This window comes from Diabrotica virgifera, chromosome 1, assembly GCF_917563875.1.
Source record: "Diabrotica virgifera virgifera chromosome 1, PGI_DIABVI_V3a".
In the NCBI taxonomy this organism is placed as follows: Eukaryota; Metazoa; Arthropoda; class Insecta; order Coleoptera; family Chrysomelidae; genus Diabrotica; species Diabrotica virgifera.
This window is the reverse complement of record NC_065443.1, coordinates 235,642,072-235,663,833: the sequence shown is the minus strand read 5'-3', so window position 1 is coordinate 235,663,833 and position 21,762 is coordinate 235,642,072. Positions and strand designations below refer to the sequence as shown.

Here is a 21,762-nt window from a genome sequence, read left to right as displayed (position 1 = left end):
AGCGTTTATATGACATTGTAAACTAATTTGAGCTTGTTTTATTCTTTTATCAGATCGCATGTTTTCTATGTTAGTCATGTATATTTTATAGTTTATATGTATAATGGGGTATTTTTCCCGAAAATAAAAATTATTAAAAACAATATTATAATATTACGTATGTACCTACAATATCTACAAATAGTTTCGATTTCAAACAAATCACGCCTTGAAAAGGATCCGGAAATCCTACAGCAGGGCATTATGTAAACATCAAATATTTAAGTAAAATGCTAAATATTATTAAGTCAATATACGTACCAATTTTTTTTACTAAAATGATTTAGTCGTTATTGTTCACACTATCATCGCCATCGCTGTCATCATCATCGCTGTCGTCACCGTTAATTGTTATTATGATTGGGCTTATTTCGTTAATTTTATTTTCACGAATCCACCAATCCTCAATTAATTTTTCGCACTTGTATATACAGTTCCGCCATACTTCTGGAGTTGCAATTGAAAGTGCTTCTCGCCAAGTTTCCCAAACCGCTTCGTCTGTATACCCATTAGCCCAATATGGTTGTCGTAATATTATTTTGCTATTCCCCATATATATTCGATGGGATTAAACTGGCAGTGGTATGGTGGAAGACGTAAAACTTGATGCCCGTAACTTTCAGTAACCTGATCCACCACAAAGATTTTTGGTTTTGCATGTTCTTTTGCCAAACGTAAGAACTCAGACTTTAATATATGCTGTGGAATAGATATGCGTTCATTTGTTAGCCATTCTTTAATCTTATCTACATTCCACGAATTTGTTGGACTTTTGTTTAGTATTTCTGAATGATAAGGCGCATTGTCTAAAATAATTACGCTGGGCTCACTTAATCCGGGAAGAAGTTTTTCACGCAACCATTTCACAAACATTTCCGTGTTCATATTGTCACGATAGTCACTGTTTTTTGATGTAGACGAAAATATTAAATCAGCACCTTCTATAAAGCCTGTCTTCCCTCCCGCGTGCAGAATTATATGTCGCTTCCCTTCTCCACTAGCATGCTTGATCGATTTTATGTTGTCATCTTGCCATATTCTCTTGGTAGCACCCTTAGAAAATATCCATGTTTCGTCTAAATATACAAAAGTTGACCCTTCTTCTTTAAATATGTTATATTTATTTTCTCAGAAACTCAATTCTCTTGTGTACAACAGAACTTCTTTCACAAAGCGCTTTTCTGTTATCCTCTTTTTTAAATTTGAATCCTATGTTATGTAGGACTTGCCATAAACTTGTTCTGCCGATGTCACCAAATTTCCTCTCTTTTAACTTAAGTAAAATTGTACCTAAAGTCACATGTTCCTTATTTGCACGCATTTGATATATGATATTACGAATTTGAAATTTTCGTCCTTCTAACATATTGTTCGTTTTTAATAACAGGCGAGTATGGTGGTGATCGTTTTCCGGCACTTCACTATTCTCGTTTTTAATTGTAGATCTTAATTTTGATTCGCTAATTTCTAAAGCATCGCACACGCGTTGTTGTACAGACGTTACCGATTTTAAAGGACCACCATTGTTTTTTTCCGCAATAAAGTACTTATGTAGGTTACAAATTAGAGTATCTACATCTAAAACACGTCTTGGCATTTTCGGTTAAACAGCACGAACAGATTCTCACAAAATTAACAATATAAGGCGTTACCAATTCGACAGAATAAATTCAACTGGAAGATAACAAATGTCCTTATAGTTTCTTATAGCATTCCTGATTTGTTTGTCGACCCATTTAGTTAAATTACCTATTAAAATTGCATTAGTTTGTCATACTTTCTCTAATTTGGTTTTGCACCTATTTGGGTAATTAAGTACTTTCACTTGAATAATTAAAATGCCAAGACAGTACCGTAATTAAAATACCTAGGTCAAAAAATGAGCTTTATTTTGATACTATACAGTATGGTGCAAATGAAAGGAATAAATTCGTTATTTCGTAAACCGGCGACTTTAAGGAAAAATCCTGAAACAGGTCGATTTTTATTTTTAAATTATGATATTTTGCCATAAATGTCATACTAGTAACGTCATCCATATGGGCGTGATGAAGTAATCGATGATTTTTTTAAATGAGAATAGGGGTCGTGTGCTAGCTCATTTGGAAGATCATTCAATTCTCTATTTATTAATATAATCATTTACATAATTGTTTAGACAGGGCGCCCAAAAAATTTTTTTAATTTAAATTATTTGACAAAAAAAGAAGAATCTATATAATTTATTTAATTTAAAATACATTTTATTGCTGTTAGAAATCAGTAAAAAAATGTTTATATCACAAATAAACATTGTTTTTCGCTTAAATTAAATGTTCAAACTTCCTAAGAAACAGGTGGCTGGCGGGAGCTGGCTTGAACATTGAATTTAATCGAAAAGCAATGTTTATTTTTGAAATAAACATTTTTTCTGTTTCTGGGCAACAGTAAAATGTATTTTGAATTAAATAAACTACATACATTCTTCTTTTTTGTCAAATAATTTCATTAAAAATTTTTTTGCACGCCCTGTACAAATAATTGTGTAAATGTTTATATGCCTAAATAGTGAATTTAATGACCTTTCAAATGAGCTAGCACTCGACCCCTATTCTCATTTAAAAAAATCATCGATTACGTCATCACCCTCAGATGGATGACGACACTAGTATGATATATATGCCAAAATATCATATGTTGAATGGGTTTATTGACAGATTTTAAAACACAATGTAGGTATACCCCCAAAATATATTTTATTACTATTCCTTTCTTTTATCTGTTTCAATAGTTTATTAATGTTTCTTCACTGCTTATATCAATAATACATAGTCTCAATTTACAATCAATTACTTTCAACTGAATTTTAATCCCTTCCTTTATTTTCTTTTCTACTCTAATTCTCACCCTTTAATTTATATCTCAATTTCATGTACCTACATTGTTGTCTATCAATTCACATTTATTACTGTTATTACTATATGACTGCTAATATACCCTTTTAGCTACAATTTTTAAGCTTTCCGATTTTTCATTCTTTTTACGACCACTACTCCTCTCATTAAAACATCAAGGAGTATTGACTTTAACAATTTAGGTTACAGCTGCACGTCCACATCTAACATACATATTAGATATCGACCCGTTTTGATCCAAACGTTGTTAGTCTTACACTAACACATACACTAATAAATAGAAGTCTTTAATAAATATAAATAAAAACAAAAATCTTTTAATAAATAGAAATAAAAATCTTTAAAACCGGTACAGATTTGTTGGTTGTCTTTCACCAACTATCTCTTCACCCTCAAAAATTCCCAAATTCCATAAACTTGTTTACCTTTGCAACATTCTCCGTCTATTCCACCATATCCCGTTAGCATAACTTAAGCAGATATATCATGTTAATGAATACTGAGGTAGTACCTCCTTGTAACCGAATCATTTAGTTACTTGTAACCGTTGACCTGAAGATGCTCTGCATACTTTAGAGAGCGAAACCGGTCGTCGGAAGTTACAATAAATGATTGAGAGTACGTCTGTCTTTTACTTCATTCAAAATATCATAATTTAAAAACAAAAATCGACCTGTTTCGGGATTTTCCCTAATGTCATCGGTTTACGAAATAAAGAATTTATTCCTTTCATTTGCACCATACTGTATATACGAGTAGTTGCAAAATTTACTGAATGCATTAACATTATTTAGTGGTGGCCGCATATCGAAATAACTACTCTGTGATAGACCACATAACGAATTAGTTACTCTGCGGTAGACCGCATATTGGATGGTAGACCGCATATCGAATCGGCACTAATCTATATATTTTTTCGTATTTAAAATATTACTTGCGGGTAAATCCTAATTGTTCTTTTAGTCAAGGAAGTCTCTTCGCATCTGCTCGGGAAAATGTTCTAGTCAGGTGTTTTGCATAATCTTACTCCTAAGTTAGTATTAAGTTTTTGCTAAGAAAGGTATTTCTAACAAGGGTGCATTGTATTTTATTATTTATCTTATTATTTTTCCTTAAATTATCCTGTTTATTAAATTTTAATCAAAAAATTACTAAAAATTCAATAATTAAATAGATATTGGCCCTCTACGCACCCGAGATCTACGCTTATGTTACTGGTATACCTAAAATATTACAATCGACCTGCCGATTCGTTTGTTTCTTTATTAATCCGTGACCGGTGTATCCCTACCGAATAGAGCAGTATACTTGTATATTTATCAGTCAACGCTCATAGCCTGAACAAATTATAGAAAAGATGCCATTTTTGGGAAAAGTTGTTTAGCAGTTATTTCAACTGAAATCGAATCTTAAAGATTGCATATTATTAGTAATATCAATTTTAAATAATTTATTAATAATAATGAATTAATAACATCAATTTAAATATCTTTGATTTAAAAGCATTTATACTTCTTATCTTCACTTATCTTTTTTATTTATCAGTTTATCTTCTTTTTTATATCAATTTTAATTAACTTTAATTTAAAACCATTTATCCTCTTTTAAGCTTTTTGCATCCAGTATTTACACGAATATTTTATTTACTTCTCAAAACTTTGAGGATAGTATGAAGAAAGTATGAAAACATTGAGGAAATGGCAACGGTGTCATATCTCAAGTAACAAAATAGGTCACAGAACACAATTTCGCTGGTTACTGCGCGGCTGCCACCTCCTCAGAACCGCGTGAAATAGAAGTCAGAGATTCCGATTACGATATGAGTTACAGAATACCGATCCAAACACAAAAATGACGCGATAGATATCAAACATTCCGATTTTGGGTAATTACGATTCGACTTGGTCATTTCTATTCGATTTGTTAAAAGTTACAGAATAGGGCTGATTTTAAGAGTGAGGCCATCAGTCCCAGATGACGATTTATTTTTAATGGCATTTATTGTAGAGCGTAGTTCACCTAATACTATGGGTGTAAAAAAGAAACTATTTACATTCCTATGAGAAAGATATGAAATCGGATCCTGAGAAGGAGGTATAGTATTTGTTAAATTTTTTGCCACATTTACAAAGTAATTGTTCAGGGTCTCAGTAGAAGTCGGGATTATGGTGGGAGAAGAAGTCTTATCTCTCAGTTCATTTACGATAGACCACGTTTCCTTAGCAACATTACCTGATTTAGCCAGCCTCGCATTGTAATAAATTTCCTTGGCGGCTTTTATGGCTTTATGGTAAATTTTCTTGTAAAGCCTAACGTAATCATGGAAGGATATGTTGTCCGAGAATTTTTTTAGGTACGATAATGAGCGCATGTTCTTTGCAGATATACGTAGACCTCTAGTTGACCAGGGTTTACGATGTTTAGTTTTGATGGGCCTAAGAGGAAAGGATTCGTATGGCAGACCAGACAATAACTTTATGAATCTAGAAAACTCGATGTCGACATCAACAGAGCGGAAGTCCCAGTCAGTTGTTTGACATAGGTGTTTAAATGTTAGAAAATTTTGTTCTCCAAAGACACGGAACAATTTTCGTTGCGTGTTTTCACTATTATTTTTTGATTTTAACCAAAATGTAGTCAATACTGCTTCATGATCAGAGAAACCTGAGTTGAAAACAGCACAGTCAGTAGAATTTGGAGCTAAAGACGATACGACATAGTCAATGATACTAGAGCTAGTTTTAGTTATTCTGGTTGGAGAATTTACATGCATACCTATACCAAAGGAATCAAAGATAGAATGAAGAGATTCTTGAGCAGCACACACACTGGAGTAGTCAATATTTAGATCGCCACATAGAATTAATTTACTTTTTGAAGGAATAGATTCTAGCAAGCTAAGTAGTTGTTGTAAGAAAATCTGCACATCCGCATCGGGAGTTCTATAAATACAAATAATATAGAGGTCAGAAGATTTCTGATAAATTATGGAGAATTCAAAAACTTTTTCAATTAATAAATTATCAAATTTGGTCACTGCTGAAAAGTCATTTTGTGTAGACATAATCAAAGTACCCCCATGAGATAATCTACTCCTGTTAAATCTGGATATAATAGTGTAATTTTTAATAAACACAGGTTCATCAACATTTAACCAATGTTCAGTTATGGCAACAATCTCAGGAAAATTTAGCTCTTCTAGTAATAGAAGTAATTCATCAGTTTTGTGTCTTAAGGACTGAATGTTAATAAGAAATAAACTTAGCTTGCTATCGTCCAAATTGTCAGAAGGCGCTTGATCTTCTGTACGCGTCAATTTATTTAAAAAAAATTTTTGCTAGATGGGGAATTACTTGAAAAATATTTATTCTGACATTCCCTAATTTTCTGGAGTCGGAGGCGTGTCTCAGTGGAAAAGAAGGTTCCAAAAGCCGAAAGATCTTCTTCAACTTCAGCAGTACTAATACCATAAGCCTCATGGAATCTGTGATACAGCTTACGCAGGGAATCCACGTCAGTAGGAAGTCCCTCTGAAGCCAGCATCAACTTAATGGTGGTGTTGGTGTGCCCATCGTAACACGTACTCGGGGGCTGATCATGGAGATAGGCAAGGAAGAGTCGAAGAGGATTCAAAATTCCAGGGTCCCTCAGTCTAGCTAACAAGTAACGACTATTTTCCACATCGGCAGTACGAGATAGCCGCACTATAGGTGGAGTCATCGGGTCCATACAAAGCCCATCATCCTTTTTCATAGTTTTCTCCGTAACCACAATACTTGAATTTTGTTTATTAAAGGACTTACTTGCAATAATGGCATCCCTATCTGAACCAATCTGAATGGATATGCCCTCCTTAGTAGGTGTTGATGGTGTCGTATAAGGAATACTGGATGCTGGAGCCGCTACTTTTATGGTTGTTGAAGCTGAATTGGCATGCGCTGGAGGATTGTCATTAAGGTTGTCTACTACAGTACCAGGCGGCCACAAACTTGGATCTTTCAGCAACTTGATGAAACTTTGATTTTGCACACCGATCTTAAAGTCAGAGTCTGGTCTATCCGTATCCCTCAGCAATGGGAAGCATCGAATAAAATCGGTGGTACCAAGTTTCTCCTTGACATAGTGTGCAATCTGTTTAGCAGTATAAGGAGGTGGAATTTTTGATACAACCACATAATGCCAGTTTTCTTTTATAGTATATTTGGTAGGTGGTACAGTATTTACCTTTGAAGGAGAAGACACTAAAGGCTCTTGGGTTTCTGTAGGATCAGTTTGAGTTGAAATGGACTTTTTTATGGTTTGCGGTGGAGTTTTATTTGGTTTTTCATTGGTACCTAGCTTTTCAATTTTGTGTGCCATTTGGTTGATAGTCATTTTCAAGTCAGCCATTTCCTTCACTATTTCTTCCTTTGATGTATCCTGAATTTGGACCTTTACAGTCTCTTCATGATTGCCCATAAATATTGACACCAGATTAAAAATGTCTTGTTTCATTTCCCTGATCGTATGGAATAAAGATTCATTTTCATTGTCAGGGCTTCTCGTAAGATGACTGTGAATTTCATCTATTCTTTTGTAAAGATTTTTCAAATTTGGGTCATGAGTATTCAAGGTGTCATAGATTTCTGAGATGACTGGAAATAAATTGATATTTTTCTTTAGACAAGTCCCCAGTGCTTCTACAATTTCAATGGGTATCTGTGATTTCTGGAGCTGAGAAACTTTATCGTGAAGATGTCTTACTGTGGGAGAATCACAGATACTACAAAAGAATCTAATATTGTGGTACTTTTGATGATAGAGTACCTTGGTAGTAGCTTTGTCTAGACCAGTACACGACGTACAAAAATATCGGCGACATTCACCACCGCAGCGAAGTTTATATTTATCCTTTTCGGAGAAAATTTTTTGGCAAACATCACATTTAAAATCAACCATTTTAAAGGCAAGAATAAACTCTTGAAATACCGGTCAATGTCAACGAAAGTAAACAATAATAACAGTGTAAAAAACACTCGTTGATTTTGATAAACAATACGGTTGAGCGAAATGAAAATAATAACTATAAAATTGTTCATAAACACGAACCACAAAACATTTCACAATTTAAGCAACAATAAACAGAACAAAACAAAACACGGTAAAAGTTCGCTATCGCACACAACCGTCCTCCACGAAAGTCAAACTAATACTCGAAAATAGAAAAAGCTTAAATAAAGTTAAAACTAAAATTTTGTTCTGTGCCATTTTTTAAGTATATCGAGTATTTTTGGAGTTATTATAAAAAAAAAATGAAATTCACGAAAATTTGAAAAATTCTAATTTTTTTTAATCGTATTTTTTTTTCAAAAATATGCATTCTAAACCGGTCAAAATTGTTGAAGTTATTACTCATGTTAAAATAAATAAAGTTTTAAATGGGTTACTATAAATTTGAATTTTTGTGGAAATGACGTATGTTTCATTTTTCATTCTTTCCTAAAAAATCTGAAAGGGTCCTCTTATTTCCATCATAACTTGCTTAATTTTGATGCTATCGACTTCTTATATAGCTTTTTGATAGTTACCTTTAAGTACTTTATTAAAATGTTTAATATCTATATTTAACAAAGTGCATCGTTTTCCTGTTATTTAAGCTTGAATACTAAGATTTGAGTACTCGCGGAAAAAAATATACATTCAATTGCATATAACTCACTTTGTATATGTAATAAAGGATTTTTCGAATAGGGAGCTTATTTATTTTTATATTATCTTCGATTTTGGTAATAACAACTTTTTTGAAGAAACTTATGGTTTTTGAGTTATTTATGAAAAACTGCTTTAAAACATGGATTTTTTTCAGGAAAAATCAAAACTTTTGATCTTTATTAACTCAAAAACTATTGATTTATTGAAATAACTTTATATATCAAATTTTACTTATAATTTGTCCCTCTATCGATTAGTGGTATTATTTTTGATAAAATAATTTCCACCCCCGAGAAGTGGTTTCATCCCCCCCCCCAGGGTAAAAGCGCAAATTGGCACCATGTCACCTTTGTTTCTTGAGCTATCCTCTACATACTTACCAATTTTCATGAAAATCGATGGAGGTTCAACGAAATCGGAGGTGAAAACCTTCATTGACTCCACTACATAGCATGATACATAGATTGACAGAAATTCCCATGTCAAAAAATAACTTTGAGATAGAACTGAACATCATTAAGCAAATATCAGTAAACAATGGCTACAACGAATAAACAATTATAAAGACTGAAATAGTTTTGTACACACTTATGACTACAGGTAAATAGGGAGAAGTGTATTTTTGAAGTGTGTAAATTAAATAATTCCTAGCTGAGCGCTTTCGGCTTACAAAGCCATCTTCAGAGCTATGCTACAATAAAAAGGTCTCTAATGAATAATTGATTTTAGAATTCAAAGTTTAACTTACGTCAAAAGGTTAAAAATACCACTATGAAAGAGATGGGCATTTTTTATATCATAAATGGAAAAAGAAGTTTTTTTATATCATATATGGTATCCATTTCTCTTCATAGTGGTATTTTGAACCATTTGACGTAAGTTAAACTTTGAATTCTAGAGAGACCTTTTTATTGTAGCATAACTCTGAAGATGGCTTTGTAAGCCGAAAGCGCTCAGCTAGGAATTGTTTAATTTACACACTTCAAAAATACACTTCTCCCTATTTACCTGGAATAAACAATTAACAAAATTTTAAATCAAAAACTCCATTAGAAAGCCCGTCTATCCACTACCAAAAAAAAAACCCAGTACCTTCTGCTCTATCACATATACAGGCAAGATATTAAAAAGACCAGTACCTAAGGTGCAAAATTGAGATCTAAAACCAGAGGATAGAACAAAGAGTATTATAGAAAAGCCAACACCTGAAAATAGCAACAAAAACGCGCATACTTAAATATGTAATCTATTATATCAAGACTTACACCTCAGAAACAAGGGCTGAAACTATCACAATATGAAGATACTTAGAAACTAGTGAAATTGGAATCCCAGGAAGAATAAAAGGAAAAGAATTGATCGACAAAATAAGGATTAATGAGATCAGAAACATGTGCAAAATATAATATAAATGAGTAAATATAAGATAGAAAGAAAGAATGGAATAAATACATTAAGAGACTGATAGAAGACATAATAGTTAGTATAGCTTAAGACAAATCAATAATCCGAAGATCATATTGAGTCGTCCTAAAAAAGAACGTATTGAGATTATTCCAACAGCATAAGATGTACCGTTTAAAAAACTGACAATATGTCTAAATAAAAGAAGAAAAGTTTTTATGTTGGCAACTTATTATATCTAGATTTAACCATTTGTTAAAAATTGGTTCTCTAGTTCTTCAGAATCATAAAATATATTATGTATTAATAACAATTATACACGATTTTATTTCTCTAAATTTATGAAATACCTTATTAACTTAATATGATAATATGTCATAATATGTCATTGTATATGATAATAAAAGTTTTAATTATGATCATGTCATAATATTAGGAGCTAACATTAGCGCGTCATCAATATTACTTCGGGAGATAGTAGCACACCTTTTTTCGAAAGTTCTGCGAAACTTTGGCAACAGTGCGTCGGCATTATTTGACATAAGTAAGATGAACGCTAAATATTGTGACAATATACTATTGGCTGAATATATAGGCGCGCTAAATGGAAGTAATAGAAAACAATTTTATTATAAGTAAATAAATATTTATAAAAATAAACCAAAATAAGTGAAAATATTTTGAATAGTGTGTATTTTGGTTTATTTATTTATTTAAATTTAAAATTTAAATTTTAAACTATTGATGATATTTCTAGAATAAAAAATCTTCCTAAAACTGTATACAGGGTGAGTGGGGAGGAACGCACCAAACTTTAAGACTGTATAATATATAACTCATATGTTGTTATTCGATTTTCATTTGTTTCCGAGATACGGAGTGTTAAAATTTTTTTTTACAAACTGATGATTTTTAAAGAAAAAAAATAGTACGCCGCTGAGATTTTTCAAAATGAAAATTATTTTTTAATTTTCCGTTCAATTTCTGACAAACAATCTATCTTCCCGTTTTTTTCAGACCACGCTTTCTACACGTTCATATAGAAACTTCGTCGAATACTTTGTAAGCGTTAAGCTATTTTATTTTTTGCATGAAAACGAAGCGTCGTATGAAAAAACGGGAAGATAGATTGTTTGTCAGAAATTGAACGGGGAATTCAAAAATAATTTTTAATTTGAAATATCTCAGTGGCGTACTATTTTTTTGCTTTAAAAAATTTCATACCATTACCCATACGCGAGCCAATGGTGAATATAAAGTTCTTAATTGTATTTCAAAAAATGCGCTATAATTACATCTAAAAACACACCAAATTTCATTTGCATATATCAACCGGTTTTAGAGCAATAAATAAATCAGCAGTTGGTAAGAAAAATTTTAACGCCCTGTATCTCGGAAACAAATGAAATTCGAATAACAACATATGTTATTTTTAGTTATTATTACGTATATTACACAGTCTTAAAGTTTGACGCGTTCCTTCCCACTCTCCCTGTATAGTCGCATTAGAATTCGAAATATTTTTACGTAATTAACTATTTAGTGGGAAATAAGCCACAATTAAATTGAAAAAATAATTTTATTAACGTTTCGAAGCCCAAATCGGGTTTCGTTGTCAAAATACAAAATACTACTAAAATAAACAAAAATGTTGTTGCTAAGTAAAAAAATTCTTCTAATAATTTATTTAATCTGACTCATTTATATTGGCAATTCAGACTTATATTATACATTTTAAAGTAGAAGACTTTAAAATGATATCGCCAATATTTATGACTTGCGTTCCAGGGAAGTTTAAATTTTAAATTTTAAAGTCTTCTACTTTAAAATGTATAATATAAGTCTGAATTGCCAATATAAATGAGTCAGATTAAATAAATTATTAGAAGAATTTTTTTACTTAGCAACAACATTTTTGTTTATTTTAGTATTATTTTGTATTTTGACAACGAAACCCGATTTGGGCTTCGAAACGTTAATAAAATTATTTCTTCAATTTAATTATGGCTTATTTCCCACTAAATAGTTAATCATAAAAATGCCACAACGAAATAGCTTCAGAACAACATTTTTACGTAAAATATACTTACCTACAAAACAATTAATAATAACCTATTTTTTCAAATAGTCCGACAACTTAGTTCTATTACACAAAAATATAATAAATTAATTATAAAAAAACACCACTTTTCTATGGATCAACACTAACGAATTCCAATATCTTAGAAAATAATACACTACTGCACTGAACAGATATCGATATAGTTAACAGAACAGATAAGAGAATCTGTTACACTTAGAAAAAACCGACGGAGGTTGGTCAAAATGACAGTGACTGTTTCTCTATGTTGCAGTGGCGGCTGGCCAGAGGAGGCAAGGGAGGCTTAGCCTCCCCATAAATTTTTTACACATGCTATTTTACTGTTTTGTTTACTTTGCTATTTTGCTTCGCGCTAGAGATATCAGAAAAGTTATTTTAACAAGTTGTTGCAAATAAGGTTCAAACCCCAAATACCAAATTTAATCACAAAATTCGCACTTTTAGTTTTTTCATAATTTGTAGTCAGGATCCTAAAATTGGTTGTCCCGAGAGCGGAGGCTGCCGGCCGGGAAGCTTCACGTGCTAATGCTCCGCGCAGCCCACCAGCGTTTAAGGAGACCCGGTCTCCTTAACGCTGCATCATCGCTTAACGTACACGCTGCCCGGAGATTTAGCAAGGGCGGCTAACCGGCCAGCAGCCTCCGCTCCAATTTTAGGATCTACAAATAATAAAAAAACTAAAAGTGCGAATTTTTTGATAAAATTTGGTATGTGGGGTTAGAATAATATTTAGAACAACTTGTTCAATTAACTTTTTTCGATATCTCTAGCGCGAAGCAAAATATCGGAAAGGACCCCGCACAAATCTTATGGAAAATAGGTCCCAGTGGATTTTGTTCATACTTTGGGAAAATACTCTTTGAAGCATCCTGATAAAAAGTTCTCATGGGCACAACTCAATCGTATGAAGGATTTTCAAGATATAGAGGCCCAAACTCGGAAAATTATAAGATTTACGGGGTATTCCAATTCCGTGAGTTACTGGTTATTTGGCAACATGTAGAAGTTTGGATCAAGGAAAGGCACTAGTAGTCTAGGATTTTTTCCTGGCTATCCAATGGCGACCTTTACTTTGACCTTGACCTTCAACGGACGTCATCTTCTAGAGTTTCGAGGGTTTTCGGCATTTAATTGATATAAACAGATTACTCATGGGTTTTTGGGATTGCTAAACACGAATATGCCATCAGAATTGCCCTCCGGATGACGTGGTGGCCAGGGCCTCTGCAAGGGACGTCATCTTCTAGAATTTTGATGGTTTTCGGCATTTAATTGATGCAAATGAATTACTGGAGGGTTTTTTGAGGTCGCTATACACGAATATGCCACCAGAACCGACTCCCGGAGCACCTGATTTCCAAGGTCAATGCAAGGGGTTCCTGGAGTTTCGAGGGTCTTTGGTACTACATTAATGCAAACGGATTAGTTATAGGTTTTTTGAGTTGCTGAACACGAACACGTGATCAGCACAGACACAGGAGCACCTGGTGCCTAAGACAGGTTATCTTCTGGGGTTTCGGAGGAATCAATAGGTTTTTGGGGTTGCTGAACATGCATACACTATCAGATCCGACCCACGAATCACATTGTGCCTACGGCACAATGTGATTACGTATTCGTGTTCAGCAATACCAAAAACCTATAATTAATCCGTTTGCATCAATGTAGTACCAAAGACCCTCGAAACTCCAGGAGCCCCTTTCATTGACCTTGGAAACCAGGTGCTCCGGGTGTCGGTTCTGGTGGCATATTCGTGTTTAGCGACCTCAAAAAACCCTCCAGTAATTCATTTGCATCAATTAAATGCCGAAAACCATCGAAACTCTAGAAGATGACGTCCCTTACAGTGGCCCTGGCCACCACGTCATCCGGAGGGCAATTCTGATGGCATATTCGTATTTTGCGATCCCAAAAACCCATGAGTAATCTGTTTATATCAATTTAATGCCTAAAACCCTCGAAACTCTAGAAGATGACGTCCGTTGAGGGTCAAGGTCAAAGTAAAGGTCGCCATTGGATAGCCAGGAAAAAATCCTAGACTACTAGTACTTTTCCTTGATCCAAACTTCTACATGTTGCCAAATAACCAGTAACTCACGGAATTGGAATACCCCGTAAATCTTATAAATTTTCCGAGTTTGGAACTCTATATCTTGAAAATCCTTCATACGATTGAGTTATGCCCATGAGAACTTTTTATCAGGATGCTTCAAAGAGTATTTTCCCAAAGTATGAACGAAATCCACTGGGACCTATTTTCCATAAGGTTTGTGCGGGGTCCTTTACCTTTTTTGTGGATTCGCAGTAGGCTGCGTTTAAAATTTAAATTTCAGTTGTCTTAAAAAATGTGAACCTTCAACCTGTATGACAGTGCAAAACTTCAAATTCTGTATTTATTTTGATAGCCGAAATATAGGGCTGTCTTCATCTTAAATGCGACACACTGTATATTTATATATTATATAAATTTATTATTAAATTTATTAAAATTCTATTTATTTGTAGTATATTTAATTGTATTAACACAATTCTATTTTTTTGTCACTTAATATTTCGCCAACTGGTTGCTCGCTTCATCAGATGTGCACTACAATTTTATTAAAACAAAAGTATGAGCAAAATAAGAATAACATGCATATCTACTAACAAAAATGGAATTGTTAACAAATTAAACAACACAAACGATATTATGATAACAGGTGACAACAGATATTATGAAATTATGAATTATGATGATATTATGAAATGTAAATAAAAAATGGCCAAAAACAAATAGGGCATTAAATTACGTTTTTTTTGCGCATTTTTTTGCTAGTACAAATTTATCTAGATATTTTATAGTTATAGCCTCCCCTACTGTAAAAATCACGAGCCGCCATTGCTATGTTGCCTAATCGGTTAGTAGTTATAATATTTTCGATTTCTTGTTATAGATAATCAATTTTAGTAGTTCAAATGTGACACAAAATCTAGGCATGGGATAAAAAAGTTTATTTAAAGAAAGTGTATTATTTTGTTTTTCTTAATGGCGGTACAGGCTCGTTTTTGTAATATTTTATTTAATTATAGAGTTATTTCTACATTCTAACAAATTTCTCAAATTGGGCTCTGTACCGTCATTCTTTACTATATTAGGAATATGTGTGCCAAATATCTCAACAAAATATTCAAAATTAAAGCTGCAATCTTGGAACGCGTTTTCCGTTTTAATGATGCGCTGATGTAGCCTCAAGCAAATGAATATAAAGAATCGTGTTATGTTTACCAAGAAATTTTGGGCGCTGGAAAACCTTCAGCTTTAACCTCCAACTTAACGGGGAATCCTTCAACGACCGTCTGAGGGAAAAGTCTTTGAATGAACTCTGGCTTGATTGGTTTCTTCTCCACCTCGACCTTAGCCTCACCAATTGCCTCTCCCAATTTGTTGGTCACTAACAGTTTGTAGTTGCCGGCGGTTTCTGGTTTCATGACGTCCACAACGAGCGCTACCCTACCATCGGGATAATTCTCGAACCTCACGTTAGAAGAAGCACGGACTGGGACTCCGTCTTTCAGCCACTTGATCTCTGGAGGTGGATAGGCTTCTACTTTGGCTTCAAGGCGGACACTTTCGCCAAGAGGTACTTGCGCGTCCTTAAAGCATTTGAGGAATGTTGGCCTCTTGGGTTTGGCTAAAAACATACGAATATAATATAGTTAAAAGCTCTTATTATAAGTAATTCTTTTAATGCTACTTATCGATTAAAAAAAATTTATTTAGATTGGGTTTTGGAATTTATATTTCAAAGCTGGCTGGTAAATCAGTCTTTTTACAAATCAGTAATGCCAGTTCATTGAATTTATTTTTGACAATTGTAAGTATAAAAGTTGTTTATCAACATACAGTAGAACCTCCGTTATCCGGGGTAATGACGGGTTTAAGGGTGCACGGATAATCGAAAACACCGGATAATGGAAATACATTATTTTATTGACTTGTGATAGATAATAAACAAACGTTTTTTCACATATGTATGTACTTACATGTGTATATTAAATTATGGTATGTGTGTATATTGTATAAAACACTTAAAAAATAAATACAGTACATTCCATGTCAAATCACTCAGGCAAAAAATTTTGGATCTCCGATTTGTCTGAAAATTGGTATATAGCTTCTGCGGGACGTAAAAATAAGATATTTAAGGTCAAAAAATTTTCTTCTTCTTTTTTTCTCAAAATGTGATTTTATGCGATTTTACAGTGATTTGGTGTTTATTTAAACAAATTTGCATTTTCTGTCGTAAAATATCAATGAAAAACATAATATTTTAATAGAAAGGACTCAAAAATGTCATTATATGGCATTATAACAAGTTATTTTGAATCAAAACAAGTTATTTTGAATCAAAACAAGTTTTTGATCAAATTTTATAGTGTAAAAAACGTTAAAATACCGTTTTTTACATTTTCCTCCATTCCCAAAATACATCATCATCAATTTGGCTGAAAATTTGCCCACAGATATCCAAAAGATAGAACTTTAAGTGGTTCGAAGGATTTGAACTATATTACAATACCAAAAAAGTTACATGCAGTAATATCAGACTCAAAAGTGTATATTAGTCCAGTCGGGATAGCATTTGACCTTGAATGCCGAGCTGCCCAAAATTTTATTTTTCTGATCTTTAAGGGAGTCAATAGTAGCCTAAATTTAAAATCACAAATGAATTCCTCCGTTACGTTAGCCGACATCTTGATTTTAAAGGAGAACCTGTTTGGCGCAATATCTCCGCCATTTTTAACTTTTCGACAAAAATGGTAGGAACTGAAATTGTTCGAAATAAATCGTATTTACAATTATTACAATTTCTTTTTAACAATTTTTGTCGTGAGGTCGATATTTTCGAGTTAATTTTACTTACAGTAGACGCCTATATTTTTGACTATAATATTGCATGTCACTTTTTTGGTATTGTAATATAATTCAAATCCTTCTCATCACTTAAAGACCTATGTTTTGTCTATCTGTGGGCAAATTTTCAACCAAATCGATTATGACGTATTTTGGGAATGGAGAAAAATGTAAAAAACGGTATTTTAACGTTTTCTACACTAATTAACTGTTCTACACTAAGTAACTTGTTATAATGCCATATAATGACATTTTTTGAGTCCTTTCTATTAAAATATTAAGTTTTTTATTGATACTTTACGATAGAAAATGCAAATTTGTATAAATAAACACCAAATCACTGTAAAATCACATAAAATAACATTTTGAGAAAAAAAGAAGAAGAAGATTTTTTGACCTTAAATATCTTATTTGTACGTCCCGCTGAAGCTATATACCAATTTTCAGACAAATCGGAGGTCCAAAATTTTTTTTGCTCCAAAATTGAGTGATTTGAAATGGAATGACCCATACATAAATAAAAAATACCATAAAAAATTTGCATTTTGTCACCCCGGTTAATTGGAACCCCGGTTTATAGAGCCCCGGATAATGGGGGTCCTACTTTATTATATTGTTCAACATTTTAGTTCAGAGAAATAAGGAAAAAATATCCTGTTGGTGACACAACCCCCTCCAGGCCGAAACCAAATTTTTTGAGTAGTATGGACATCTATAATAATAACCTATAATATGTTTCCTGCAGCCGATTTTGATGATATAAACAAATGAAGATAAAAAAACGGTAAATTTTCGCTTTTTTCGTCTATTACTAAAAAGTTACGCATTTTAAACAAATTTGAGAGTAAGAAACTCATAAATCGTATAAAAAACTTCAATATGGCTTTCGCTGAATATGTCTATCCTTATTGGTTGCTTAGAAAATTGCAAAATAAATCATAAATTTTGAGTTTTTATAAATATTCCTAACATGTAAAAATTAACATAGAACCTTCTTATTACACAGAATGCTGAGACTTCTGGTGCTTAAATCATACCCTAAATTTCAAAGCAATCGGTCAAATAGTTTAAAAGTTATTTAATTTGTTTATCCCAAATTATTTTTTTTGCAACACTATAAGTCAGAAAATGACGAAGTTACAGTAATACTTTGTATAGTTTATGAAAGAAGAAGATTTACACTATTAACTTAATTAAAAAAATGACAAAAAATAATTCTAAATATTGCAAAATTATTTTGCAAAAACGTGAATTAAAAAGGGGGGGGGGGGGGGCTAACTTCGTCCCTAATTGTCCTAGGACAATTGCTTTTCTGGCTAAATGTGTATAAAATTTAGTCTTTCTAAATATGAAAAAATTATTTTTCTACGGGTAACGGTTAAAAAGTTACTCTAATTGTTTATAAGTAAGCAAAAAATCGACATGTTTTTGCAAAATAATTTTACACTGTTTAAAATTACTTTTTGTCATTTTTTTAATTAAGTTAATAGTCTAAATCTTCTTCTTTCATAAACTGTCCGAAGTATTACTGTGACCTCATAATTTTTTGACTATAGTGTTTAAAAAAATGAATTTGGGAAAAACAAATTAAATAACTTTTAAACTATTTGACAAATTGGTCTGATATTTAAAATATAATTTAAGCACAAGGAGTCTCACCATTCCGTGTAATAAGAAGGTTCTAACTTAATTTTTACATAAGTTATGAACATTTATAAAATCTCAAAATTTATGATTTGTTTTGCAATTTTCTAAGCAACAAATGAGTATAGACATATTCAGCGAAGGCCATATTGAACTTTTTTAATTGATTTATGAATTTCTTATTCTCAAATTTGTTTAGAATGCTTCACTTTTTAGTAATAGAAGAAAAAAGCGACAATTTAACGTTTTTTGATCTTCATTTGTTTATAACTATGTATATCATCAAAATCGGCTGCAGGAAACATATAGGCTATTATTATAGATATCCATACTACACAAACAATTTGGTTTTGGCCTGGAGGGGGGGATGTGTCACGAGAAAAATCTTATTTCTCTAGATTATTTGATTATAGTTTATATAGAGATCAAGCATCCTAATACTACTCTTCAAGAAGGGAGACAAATTGGACTCGTAGAATTACAGTCGAATTAATTTATTAAAAATAACACTAGCAACCAAACTGATATCAAATAAACTGAATAAAATTGTAACACTAAAACTTTTAGCAGAAGAACAACAAGGTTTTAGGTCGGGAAGGTCATGCACCTATGCAATATTTATAATTAGGCAAGTGCACGAGAAATCATTCACATAAAACAAACCGGCATATTTATGTTTCGTGAACCTTAAGAAGGCATTTGACGGGGTCAAACTAAAACCATCAAATTAAAACGATCGAAAATATCTACTAGAACAACACAATAACAATAAAAGTATATACATAGCATATTATACACTGGCATGTTTGACAGTTAGGCCGGATATCTGATGTTATTAGGAAGTTGTGTGTTAGTTTGGTATGGCCTATACGGATTCTTCTCATAATTGTAAGGTCTTGTCTAGAAAGTCCCGTGGGTCCAGTGTATAGAGGCTTATACAATGACGGCTGGATTGCACGTAATGAAGTATTTAAAGAGCTCCAGTTGGTTTGCCATAATCTCCTGGTGAATCTGTAGGCTTCTGTTTTTAAGTCTTTGGTAATCTGGATATGCGTTGTTGACGTGGTATCTGTTGAAGCAGTTTTAGCATGTTGATCTGCGAGTTCATTGCCAGGTATACCAATATGAGACGGAATCCATATGAAGGTGAGCTTAGTGTTTAATGTAGAAAGGTGGTGGTAACAGTGATGGATATTTTGGACAAGGGGATGATCGGTAAATAATTTCTGAATGCATAATAAGGAAGCTAGAGGGTCTGTACAAATGGCACCATTTATGATCGGGAGGTTAATGTGCTTAACAGCCTGTAAGATACTATATAATTCTCCAGTATGTAAGCTACACAAAAGCGGAATAAGAGAAGCACAAATGAGATTGTTTTTAGAGGTGACTGTACAGCCAACGCCCAAGTCACTTTTGGAAGCATCGGTGTAAAAAACTTGATCAAATTGGTCCTTATATAGTGGTATCCCTCGAAGTGTTTTAAGTGAGGAAGTTTGGAATTTGTTGCGTTGATTTACAATATACGAAGAAAACTATTCATTATGTGTGCTGTGATTAGATTCGACATCAGAGGGGTTATCGGAGGAGGCACTTATATAATCTTGTGTATCATCCGAAGTAGGCTGCTGTTTTAATTTTTTCGAGATTCTGGTGATACGGTTTTTTAGTGAGCTTTCCTTAGTACCTGTGTGAATCTGTGATAAGTCCTTCAGAATACCATCTATGTCGAAGGAGAATTTTTGGGTTTCTAGTAGAGGCTTGGGGCATCCAAAAGAGTTCTCAAGAAAAGCAATGAGTTGAGTAGAATTGAGTGTAAAATTACCCGGATTTTCTTTGTAAGCCGATTCTATATCGGAGATACCATTAGACTCCATTGAATAATTCGGTCGAGGATCAGATTTGGCCTTTTTTTGGCCTGTTTTGGTGGCATCATGAATGTCGAAGGATCTTGAGAAGTTGATTGCTCCGGAGAAATGGAAGGAGAGAGCATGGTAGGAGTATCAAGTGGACTGTCAGTAGGGTGTCCTCTTTTTTGCCCTACTGTCAAAATGGGCTCAGTATTAGTTGGAGGAGGGATAGATAGATCCGTAATGGTAGCCGAGGTAGGCGTGTCATTAGCGGAGATGGACTCAGTTTCTGAAGATGGAAGTTCTTTTGCTGAAGTTAGGGAGTCAGCTGAACGTGAACAATTGGTAGGAGCATTAGCTGAAATAATTGTATGGTCTATTTCACTGGGGACTTTAGGGCAAGACTTCGCAGTATGTCCCGTAAGTTTACAAAGAAAACTTGGATAAAAATATTCTAGATGAAGCATTTTTATGGTTTATTAGCAGTGAAGATTGCACTTCAAAGTCCTCCTTAACGGGAATAACAAATGTAACCCTACGAAAACTCATGATATATGCATATCGATCATCCGTTGTTCCGCATTTTACAAAAGTAACACGTGCGATCAGCTGTAAGCCAATATCTTTTAGGTGCTGTTCGATTAGTGAATGCGGGATGGAAGGACATACATTTGAAATGAGAATTCTTTTGGCCGGAGAAATAAGCCTGCGGATAGGTACAACGGTGGAATTAATTGTGTAGTGAGAAGTAGTTTTCAGAAATTGATCAACGATTTCGGTCGATGTGAGGAAAATGCATATTCGATTACTCGATATGCGAGACGCAAAAAAAAATATTTTTTGGTTGAACTATTTCGCCAATCGCTTTAATAAATTCAAATAAAACGGTATTTGGAATGGAGTGCATCACAATTGCTTGTTCCCCTTTTCGGGAATGAAGGGGGAGGAGGCCTGGAGAGTGCGGCAGCGACATAAAATTTTCGGTTGGAATTGGAGTTGTTTGATGTAGATGTGGTTGGTTGAGAGTTGGTCATGATGTGTGTAGTCCTGGATACCAAAACTACAACACAACATCAAGAGTACTTACAGACCCTTTAGCAGATTGGAAAGGGGAAAAAGATAAAGGAGCTCACCTGATTTCCTTGGATTTTCACTAATTTTATTCGAAATTAAACCAATATAATTAGATTTAACTTGTACTTTTAAAATAATAAACACGGTAAAGCCTCGTTTCCTTATCACATT

The 21,762-nt window shown here is 33.2% G+C and overlaps 1 protein-coding gene across 11 annotated transcripts in view; it reads right to left on the bottom strand.

Annotated features, from left to right (window-relative positions):
- LOC114333136 (obscurin) overlaps positions 1-21,762 on the bottom strand; it is a 615,016-nt gene that overhangs the window by 104,899 nt on the left and 488,355 nt on the right. For all 11 annotated transcript variants that reach the window (XM_028283003.2, XM_028282967.2, XM_028282979.2 and 8 more), the window contains one exon: positions 15,395-15,800. In XM_028283003.2, coding sequence (XP_028138804.2) covers positions 15,395-15,800 — 406 coding nt within the window. The remainder of the gene's footprint in view (positions 1-15,394; positions 15,801-21,762) is intronic.